The 11,747-nt window shown below is 41.9% G+C and overlaps 1 protein-coding gene across 1 annotated transcript; it reads right to left on the bottom strand.

Annotated features, from left to right (window-relative positions):
* Positions 1-529: 529 nt before the first annotated feature.
* LOC127310782 (uncharacterized) lies at positions 530-1,405 on the bottom strand. Its single transcript, XM_051341422.1, has one exon. The coding sequence runs from the start codon at positions 1,403-1,405 to the stop codon at positions 530-532; it is 876 nt and encodes a 291-aa protein (XP_051197382.1).
* Positions 1,406-11,747: the final 10,342 nt, after the last annotated feature.

Below are 11,747 nucleotides of genomic sequence, written 5' to 3' on the forward strand. Positions count from 1 at the left end.
TATGAATTTTTTGAATTTAAACATTTTTAAAATTTGAATGATTTATAACTTTGAACGGTTCTCAAAATCGAACATTTTTCAAATTTGAACTTTTTCGAATCTGAAAATTAAATATAAACAAAACTGAAAACTGAAAAGAAAAATGAAAAAAACCTACCTGGGCCAGGCCCACACCCGCGCTTTCTCTCTCTCGTCCACTTCATCCTGGGTCGCAGCGTCGCTCAGCTCCACTGCACAATGGCGGCGAGCGAGGAGGAGCTGCGCCGCCAGCCACATCATCCCGTCGGCAGAGACTTTAACATAAACACCTCGTTGTCCTCGGAACAGATCGATGATTCGAGGTGACCGCCTCCTCCTCGATCCTCTCCTAGTTTTTTGTTTTTCTTTCCTACTACTATCTTGAGGGGAACCCTAGTTTCCCCTCGTAATTGGACCTCACTTCATATTTATGCTCAAGAAAGTGGATAGAGGAGAGGGTGAGAACAAGAAATTAGATGATCCTTCCAAGATTTCTCAAGGGTAAGAACCACTAGTAGAAACAAGGACTTTGGTTTTTTTGCCCAAAAGAGCTTTTGCACCGGATTTGGCACGAACCGGCATCTGACCACCTGAATGTGTTCTTCAGGTACTCCACTTTGGCGGTGAGGTTCTCCTTGGTGCGGAATCCGATAGCCTGGAGCGCTTGCGCGAACATCCCAGAGCCACGGGGCACACCTAGAGTACCTTCGGCGATTGCCACCATCGCCCGGACACGCTCCGGGTTGGAGGTCAGCATCCACTGCACGCGAACGCACAGCTCGCCAATCTCAGCGTCGCGCAGCCCGCACTCATGCAGGAACTCGGTGTTGGGCTTGACAGCCTTGTCGAGGTCCGGCGAGAGAAGGTAGGCGTTGGTCCGCAGAGCCCGGAGGAGGTTATCGGAGGAGCCAAAGAGTGGCAGGTAGTGCTGCAGCTTGGAGACGATGGTTTTGCTTCGAAATTGCCTGGGGACGAGCGGGAGGAGGCGCGCGATGTCGGGACGCGACAGGCCGAGGCCGACAATCGCCGCGACTTTGGGGGACAGGGTTTTGTCGACTTTGGCGCAGAGGAACTCGGGGTCCTTGGCGATGAGGGTGGCGACGCCGACGTGGGAGAGGCCGAGGCCGGCGAGGAAGGCGCGCACGGCGTCGGGGTTGGAGGTGGACTTGAGGTGGTAGAGCTTCGTGTAGGCCCAGGAGGCGTTTCTCGAGGTGAGGTCGCAGGTGTCGACGAGGTAGTCGTAGTCCACGTCGCCGATGCTAGGGCTTGGAGAGTTGAGGGGCACGGCGGTGGCGAAGAGGTGGCGATGTAGAGAGCAGTTGTTGGGGAAGGCGGCGGAGGAAGAGGAGAAGGTCTGGGTGAGGATGGAGCTGCGGAGGCGGAGCATGGCTGGCGGCGGCGCTGGCAATGGCAAGAATTCCGATGGGTCGCGTTGGGTTCGAGCGGATTTGTTGGCAAGAACACTTTTAAGAAAATAAGAAAGAATATATTGTGGTAACTTGGAATAGCACATTGTGCTATGCTATACAAGTTGTATAGGATATCCTACACAAATGAAACTTCATGTACGATTGTTGCAGGTTTAATTTCTATCACACTACTCCCTAGAGCTAACAGATTGCACACTGAATTAATTCTACAAAATGGAGAAGTCAAAATGCTTCAAAAAATGGAATTCGGTTTGTGCAACCACAAGTTCTGATAGTAAAATGCAGTTTACCTTGACAATTTCCAGATAACCAGGTTCAATATCTATTGTGTGTCTGTCAGTAATATTGTCGAACAGCAGTGCAGACATATGTTCTTGTGTTCTTACTCATCCATGCATTGCGGGGAGAGGATTCTGCATTGGTGACAATCAACTTCAAGGCGTCCTCGCCATCCTCCCATCATACGGGATCGACCTGTTATATCCTGCAAATTTATAGGTACTTGTTCAGAAGTTCAAGAAATTAGGATCTACCAACAGTTAAGAATTCACGATGTTTATTAACCATTACCCTTATGAAGTAAGCTATACGCTCAATCATGGAAAAAATTAACAAACACCTACCATGCAAGTACCCCACCATTCTAACGCACCTACGATGGACGATACAGCGTCGTCCGATGACCATGCGATAGACTTGGGTCCTGTAGACTGGGCGTGCACAAACTGGCATTGGTCGCTATACTGACATGCCCCGGCCTTCTCCTTCTGCACACATGTGTCTTGAACATGCCCTGGTTAAGTGGTTGTACACCTTGAACCCCAAGCCCGCCCATGGCCTTGACCACCTGGCCCTCCTCCTTTTTGTTCCCGCTGCCACGCTTTTGCTACTCCCGCTTCAGGCCGTCGACACCCACAAACACATGTTGCTGCTCAAAATGTACAGAAAAATAAGCAAATCGTTGAATATGTAAATGGATTGGATTGGATAGCACAACAGGTTTGATCTCACCTAGCCAGCGTTCACCAGCTTCGTCACGTGGTGATTGTGTTGCCGCAGCTTCTCGGTCATGTAGGCGGGATGCGCCATAGGCAACAGTGGAATTGCCGGCTTTGTTGGGGAGTGAAGGCGGCAGAGCTTAAAATCACAATAGAGGGCTAACTTGCTACTATCACCACATAGTATATACTATATTTATAGTAAATGAGTACCAAGTTTCAGAATTATAGCAAGAATGAAATCACAAGGATTCCCAGCCCAAGTTGGAGTAACAAACAAATAAACTTGTAGTTTCAACAAACTGAGAAAGACACCCAATCGATGTTCCTCACCTCTAGCATCTGTTCACATCTCTCGGTTTATAGTTTTGTATGTTTGATGATAATATATGTGTTAGACTAATGTGCATTGACTTGGTGCAGAATATATTTGTGGTTGAATTTGTGTGGAGAAACAAATGAAAAGAAGTAGGAAAATCTTCCCAGGCCGAATAATCCGGGGCCTGATATTTCCAAAATATTCGGCCCTTGAAAAACGGCTAAGGACTTTCAGCTGAATCCCCTAGACCCTGGCTAGATATTTGGCCGGATATTTCTATCAAACCCGGATAATCCGGGGTGGCCGGATAATCCGGCCCTTACTTAGGCCGGATAATCCGCCCCCTTTGTTCCTGCAACGGCTCGATTTTGGTGGGGTATAAATACCCCTCTTCTTCCTCCATCACAAGATGCTCATTCATCTCAAGTTCATCCACCATTAGAGCCAACTTAAGAAATACAAGAATCACAAGATCTTCTCCTCCAACCATCCAAAGTTCTTGATCTTTGGAGAATCGAAGGAGAAGACCCCGATCTACATCTTCACCGAAGCGATAACAATGGTCACCAATCCTAACAGAGAGCATAGGAACACTGGCTTTCCTAGACTTACTAGGATATGAAACAATATTAGAAGCATCTTCACAGAAAATGATGTGACCATCTTCTACATTTTCAGTCACAAGGTCTTTAACTATTGCAACAACAGTTTCAACATTTATTTGATCCTCAGGTGCTATAGGTTTCTTTGCATTTTTGTTAACAACAGTAGTTATAACAGAATACTCCTTCATTTTAGCAGGAAACGGAATTTTTTCAGGAAGAATGTGATCAACAGTTTTAACTTTTAACTTCAATACATTTACCTATAGGTGAATCAGTTTTATCTTTGTAAGGTTCATGATACTTATTAAAACTCTTCCTAGGCAATTCAAAATGAGAGGCAAAAGCTTTATAAAAATTTGCAACAACTTGAGAGTCAAGACCATAAGTAGCACTCATATTTAGAAATTTATCAGTATCCATAAAAATTTCAATGCATTCATAATTATAATTTATACCTGACTCTCTACCTTTGTCGTTCTCACATCCTTCAGTATTCTCCTGAATCCGATCAAGAAGGTCCCATTTAAACTCTTGTTTGTTGCGTGTGAATGATCCAAAACAAGCAGTATCCAGCAAGGTTTTATCTTGAAAAGAAAGTCTTGCATAGAAATTATCAATGATGATATTACCAGGAAGCTCATGAATGGGGCATTTGAGCATTAAAGACTTCAATCTCCCCCATGCTTGGGCAATACTCTCTCCATCATGAGGCCAGAAATTATACATGCGGTTTCGGTCTTTGTGAATTTCACTTGGAGGATAGAATTTAGAATAAAATAGAGGCACAATATCCTTCCAATCAAGAGAATTCCCATTCTTCAGCAATTTATACCAATGCGCCGCTTTACCAGACAGCGACATAGAGAATAGTTTCTTCCTAACTTCATCCATAGAAATACCTGCACACTTGAATAACCCGCATAATTCATGTAAAAAACAGTAAATGATCTCCAGGATGGACAGTTCCATCCCCTTCATTGCGGTTATCCACAACACGTTCAATAATTTTCATAGGTATTTTATATGGAATCTCTTTCTCACCTGGCGCCTCATCCACTACCTTTGCAGTAGTAGTAGATTTTCCAAATAGGAATTCAAGAGGGGGTGTATCGTAGTATCTTCGATAAGTAAGAATGTCGATCCCAACGAGGAGCAGAAGGTGTTGACAAGCAGTTTCGATGAAGGATTCACTGTAAATGCTCATAGACAAGTATTCAGGGGGTTTTGATGTAACAGATGAATAAAGTACTAGTAAGTAAAGTGCGAGAGTAACAATTGCAGCGAGTGGCCCAATCCTTTTTAGCACAAAGGATAAGCCGGTTTGTTTACTTATAATGACCAAACGTTCCTGAGGACACACGGGATTTTAGTCTAGTGCTTTCGCTACATACGGCTAAATAATCTTCATTGTTTTGATAAGTGTTGTGTGGGTGAACATATGCTAATGTACCGCCCTTCCTAGGACTAATACATACTTGTGATTATACCCCTTGCAAGCATCCGCAACTACAAGAAAGTAATTAAGAATAAATCTAACCACAGCCTTAAACTCTGAGATCCTGCTATCCCTCCTGCATCGATATACCAACGGGGGTTTAGGTTTCTGTCACTCCGGCAACCCCGCAATTGGCAAACGAGTACAAGATGCATTCCCTTAGGCCCATAAAGGTGAAGTGTCATGTAGTCGACGTTCACATGACACCACTAGAAGAATAACACCACAACTTAAATATCATAACATTGAATATTACTCAACCATGTTTCACTACTAACATTTAGACTTCACCCATGTCCTCAAGAACTAAACGAACTACTCACGAGACATCATATGGAACATGATCAGAGGTGATATGATGATGAATAACAATCTGAACATAAACCTTGGTCCAACGGTTTCACTCAATAGCATCAATAACAAGTAGTGATCAATACCGGGAGAGTTTCCCCTATCAAACAATCAAGATCAAACCCAAATTACTACGGCGGTGACGATGTCCAGCGGTGGAGACGGCGGTGATGATGGTGGAGATGATGATGATGGTGATGGAGATGATGCCCGGCTCGATGACGGTGACGATGGCGTCGATTTCCCCCTCCCGGAGGGAATTTCCCCGACGGATCTCAGCCCGCCGGAGAGCTCTTTTCTCTCTGGTGTTCTCCGCCCCGCAGAGGCGGTCAGAACTCTTCGTGAGGTACCCTCTGTGGCTTAGGTCTTCGGGACGAAGGATTTCGCGAAGAAAAGGAGGCGAACGGGCTGTGGGGCCCCCTCACCACCAGGTGGCGCGGCCGAGCCATGGGCCGCGCCGCCTATGGTCCTGGGCCCACCTTGGGTCCACTGGCTCCCCTTCGGCTTCCTTCGTCATCCGGAAAAATAGGATTTTTGGTATAATTTCCTTCCACAGTTGATCTTCCGAAATATTGCGTTACGACGGTGCTTTTTCCAGCGAGAATCCCGGCTCCGGTGCTTGATCCTCCAATAATGATGAAACATGCAAAATAGATGAAATAACATAAGTATTGTGTCCAAACATGAAATATATCAATGAATAACAGCAAATTATGATACAAAATAGTGATGCAAATTGGACGTATCAACTCCCCCCAAGCTTAGACTTCGCTTGTCCCCAAGCGAAATCAATTCGATAAACAGGACCACATGTTTATGGAGTGAAGAGTCGATAAATAAAATACGGACAAGAAGCATCATATTCATTCACACAAGACATTCTAGTAAACAACTTCCTCATATAACTCAACTTGAAACAAGTACAAAGTAATCACAAATAAAGGTGCATAAGAAATCATAGTTGGTGATGGCAAACTTCGTTCTTGATCAGAGAACAATTAACAGGTTATATTTATCTATTGAGCAGTGCTCTCATGTTAAAGTTTATATGGCACAACTTGCATACTCAATCATAATAGTCTCCTCATAATCATTGATAACTTGCAAAGCTATATTCATTCAGGTAAAACTTGTACTAAACAAGGAAAAGTAAAAGACATGATGAAGCAAATCACAATATAATGGTTTGATCACAACTACTCAAATGCTTGCTTGAGATGGAGGGAAATAGGTTTACTGACTCAACATAAAGTAAAAGACAGGCCCTTCGCAGAGGAAAGCAGGGATTAAATCATGTGCTAGAGCTTTTTCTGTTTTGAAATCATATAAAGAGAATAAAAGTAATATTTTGAGAGGTGTTTGTTGTTGTCAACGACTGGTAGCGGGTACTCTAACCCCCTTGCCAGACAAACCTTCAAAGAGCGGCTCCCATTTTATTTTGTGTGGCACTCCTTCCAACCTTTCTTTCACAAACCATGGCTAACCGAATCCTCGGGTGCCTGCCAACAATCTCATACCATGAAGGAGTGCCTTTTTATTTTAGTTTTATTATGATGACACTCCCCCCAACCTTTGCTTACACAAGCCATGGCTAACCGAATCCTTCGGGTGCCGTCCATCAATCACATACCATGGAGGAGTGTCTATTTAGTTTAATTAATTTGGGACTGGGAATCCCATTGCCAGCTCTTTTTGCAAAATTATTGGATAAGCGGATGAAGCCACTAGTCCATTGGTGAAAGTTGCCCAACAAGATTGAAAGATAAAACACCACATACTTCCTCATGAGCTATAAAACATTGACACAAATAAGAGATAATAATTTTTGAATTGTTTAAAGGTAGCACACGAAGTATTTACTTGGAATGGCAGAAAATACCATGCAGTAGGTAGGTATGGTGGACACAAATGGCATAGGTTTGGGTTAAGGTTTGGATGCACGAGAAGTATTCCCTCTCGGTCTGTGTCTTTGGCTAGCAAGGTTAATTAGCAAGCATAAGAGTCGAGGGAAACAAACAAATATATATGTGATAGAAACAATCATGCATCTTCCTTGTAAGCACAAACAATTTTAACTTCAGAATAATAGACTATGAGCTAACAAGAAAGAAAGACAATGAAACAACTACATGTATTTCTCTTTTCTACTTAAACCTCAAAGTGTTGTTGCTATTGACCAATGCTAAATTTGCCAAAACCAAATAGATTTATTTAATGCTCCCAAAGTGATACCAATACTAACAACAAGGTAAATCATATAATAGAGGTTGCAAACTAAAATAAGATGTGCAATATGTAAATGATAAGACTTCTCATTAATATTCCATAACGATAACTCACACCAAGGGATACATAGATAACCATCTAAAGGAGAGATACTTCCAAACTGCAACCCATCTTATATGATAACTTCCCTACTCATGATATGACACTACTTGACAGTAAAAAGTAAAAGGTAGTGATAATGTGATACCACGGCACTCCCCCCAAGCTTGGAACAAACCAAGGGGATGCCAATACTGATGATGAATTACTCCTTCGGCGATGGTGGTGATGAATTCCTGACAAGCTTCTCAACAAGCTCTTGAAGCTCATCAATCTTGTATGTGAGGTTGCGAATCATCTCCGAATTGCGCTCGACGCGGTTAAGAAGTATGTCCGACGGCGAGTCCCAACTCTTGGAATTATTTCCCCACTCTTCACCCTCATGCTTCATCCTTCCTGCAGTGTTAGAACGATCTATATCCCAATTGCTAGGCAATGCTGCCCTGGGAATCCTTTCAATTTGATTATTGAAAATTAGATTGCGGAAGGGATGGTGAGTGCCTGAGAAAGATGTCTTCGGAGCTAGGTAATGACGTGGAACCCCTCCTCCGGTGCGAATTCTTGCGCTCTTGTTTGCACTGAAGGGGTTGTCCACCACCTTGACGCTTGCGATGGTAGCACGCGGGTGTGCACGCGAGTCTTCCTCCACCTCTTCTTCATCTTCTTCCTTGACGCTCTTGTCCTCCTCTTTCCACTCAAGATCTTGATTATCTTCATCCGAAAGCTCCTTGCCCTTGTTCTTGGAGACCATGGTGCTTCTAGACCGAAAACAGATCCTGGCAGAAACAGCTCGAAACAAAACACGTCGAGAAAACGATATACGGACCTCCAGGGGTCCGGGGGATTATATAGCAAAAAAATTCACGACAAAAGGAAGGTACCAGATCAAACTAGAGTCGGAAAGGGGCGACGAGGCGGCCAGCTCACATGGCGGCGCGGGCCAGGGCCAGGCCGCGCCGGCCTATGGTGGCACGCCCTCGTGCGTCTTTTCCACTCCGTTTCGATCTCGTAATTTTTCATATTTTCCAAAAGCAGCAAAAATATTGTTCGGAAAGTAAATTGCGAACTTTTCATTACCAGTACTGTTACCTATTCAAAGTCGAGTTCTGGCGAACTGTCAATTTGTCCTTTGATGAAAGCCTTCGGTGTTTCCACTCGAATAATATCAACATCTATATTATAAGAATCACCTGAGATATAATGCTTGAGTCTTTGTCCATTCACCACTTGCGTAGCATTGCCTTGGAGAGAGCTAATTTTAATTGCTCCTGAACGATACACCTCCTCAACAACATATGGTCCTTCCCATTTCGAGAGTAATTTCCCTGCAAAGAATCTGAGACGAGACCGATACAATAGGACTGTATCCCCAATATTAAATTCTCTTTTGATAATCCTTCTATCATGCCATTTTTTAACTTTCTCTTTAAAGAGTTTAGCATTTTCGTAAGCTTCACTTCTCCATTCATCTAGAGAACTCAATTGCAACAACCTCTTATCTCCGGCAAGTTTAGGATCTTTATTTAATTCTCTAACAGCCCAATAAGCTTTGTGTTCTAGTTCTAAAGGTAAATGACAAGCTTTCCCATAAACCATTTTATAAGGTGACATTCCCATGGGATTTTTATAAGCAGTTCTATAAGCCCATAGTGCATCCTTCAATTTACTAGCCCAATTCTTTCTAGTTTTATTAACAGTCTTTTGCAAGATAGATTTAATCTCTCTATTTGATAATTCTACTTGCCCACTAGTTTGAGGATGATAAGCGGAAGCAATTCTATGATTAATACCATATTTAGCAAGAGTTTTTCTAAAACCACCATGAATAAAATGAGAACCTCCATCAGTTATAATATATCTAGGAACTCCAAATCTAGGAAAAATAATATCTAAAAGCATTCTTAAAGAGGTCTCACCATCAGCACTTTTTGTAGGTATGGCTTCCACCCATTTAGTAACATAATCAACAGCAACAAGTATATGAGTGTTACCTTCTGAAGAGGGAAAAGGTCCCATGAAGTCAAATCCCCAACAATCGAACGGTTCAATGACAAGAGTATAATTCATAGGCATTTCATTGCGTCTGGAGATATTACCAACCCTTTGGCATTCATCACAAGATAAAATAAACTTCCTTGCATCTTTGAAGAGAGTTGGCCAATAAAAACCTGATTGTAGAACCTTTTGCGCGGTTCTTTCTCCGGCGTGATGTCCTCCATAAGCACTACCATGACATTTACTCAATATCTCTTGTTGTTCATACTCGGGGACACATCTTCGCATAATACCATCCACTCCTTCTTTATATAAGTGTGGGTCATCCCAAAAATAATGCCTCAAGTCATAAAAGAATTTCCTCCTTTGCTGAGCTGAAAAGGTTGGAGGCAAATACTTGGAAACAATAAAGTTAGCATAATCAGCATACCAAGGACTGTCTCGCGAACTTACCTTTATTGCAGCCAATTGTTCATTTGGAAAACTATCATTAACAGGAACAGGATCATAAGCAATATTTTCCAATCTAGACAAATTATCAGCAACAGGATTATCAGCACCTTTCCTATCTACAATATGTAAATCAAATTCTTGCAACAGAAGTACCCATCTAATAAGCCTTGGCTTAGCATCTTTCTTTTGCATAAGGTATCTGATTGCAGCATGATCAGTATGAATAGTAACTTTTGAATCAACAATATAAGATCTAAACTTATCACAAGCAAAGACTACAGCTAACAATTCCTTTTCAGTAGTAGCATAATTTCTTTGAGCAGCATCAAGAGTTTTACTAGCATAATGAATAACATTCAATTTTTTATCTACTCGCTGTCCAAGAACAGCGCCTACAGCAAAATCACTAGCATCACACATAATTTCAAATGGTAAATTCCAATCAGGAGGTTCAACTATAGGAGCAGTTGTTAAGGCTTTCTTTAGAGTTTCAAAAGCTTCCTTACAATCATCATCAAAAACAAAAGGTACATCTTTTTGAAGAAGATTAGTAAGAGGCTTTGAAATCTTGGAGAAATCTTTAATAAACCTCCTATAAAACCCAGCATGACCAAGAACACTACGAATACCTTTAACATCCCTAGGATAGGGCATCTTCTCAATTGCTTCAACTTTAGCTCTATCAACCTCAATACCTCTCTCGGAAATTTTATGTCCCAATACAATTCCTTCATTAACCATAAAGTGGCATTTCTCCCAATTAAGAACAAGGTTAGTTTCTTCACATCTCTGCAAAACTTTATCAAAGTTCCGCAAGCAATTATCAAAAGAATTCCCATACACAGAAAAATCGTCCATGAATACCTCTACGATACTCTCGCAAAAACCATGAAAAATAGCAGACATGCATCTTTGAAAAGTAGCAGGAGCATTACATAAACCAAAAGGCATACGTCTATAAGCATAAGTTCCATAGGGACAAGTGAAAGTGATTTTCTCTTGATCCTTAGTTTTAACAGCAATTTGTGAAAACCCAGAATAACCATCAAGAAAGCAAAAATGAGTATTTTTAGATAACCTTTCTAACATTTGATCAATAAAAGGCAAAGGGTAATGATCTTTCTTAGTAACCTTATTAACTTTTCGATAATCAATGCACATTCTATACCCTACAACTACTCTTTGGGGTATGAGCTCATCATTATCATTAGGCACAACAGTCATTCCTCATTTCTTAGGAACACAATGCACGTGACTAACCCATCTACTATCAAGAATAGGATATATAATACCAGCTTCAAGAAGTCTTAATACCTCATTTCTTACCACATCCTTCATCTTGGGAATTAGGCAGCGCTGAGGTTCAACAACAGGCTTTGCATCATCTTCCATATTAATGGCGTGTTGGCAAATAGAGGGAGAAATCCCCTTCAAGTCATCAAGAGTGTAGCCAATAGCACCTCGGTGTTTCTTCAATATTTCCAATAGCCTTTCTTCTTCAAACTCTGTAAGCTTAGAACTAATAATAACAGGATATATTTTCTTATCATCAATATGAGCATATTTAAGATTATCAGGCAAAGGTTTTAAATCAAAGACAGGATCTTCCTTTGGTGGCGGTGTTGTACCCAGATCTTCCACCGGTAAATCATGCTTAAGAATAGGTTGGCGAAGAAAAATTTCCTCAAGCTCATCTCTTTCTTTCCTGAAAACATCACTCTCGCTATTCTCCAAATGTTGCTGCAAAGGATTATTAGG

The sequence above is a fragment of the Lolium perenne genome, chromosome 6 (genome assembly GCF_019359855.2).
Source record: "Lolium perenne isolate Kyuss_39 chromosome 6, Kyuss_2.0, whole genome shotgun sequence".
Lineage (NCBI taxonomy): Eukaryota > Viridiplantae > Streptophyta > Magnoliopsida > Poales > Poaceae > Lolium > Lolium perenne.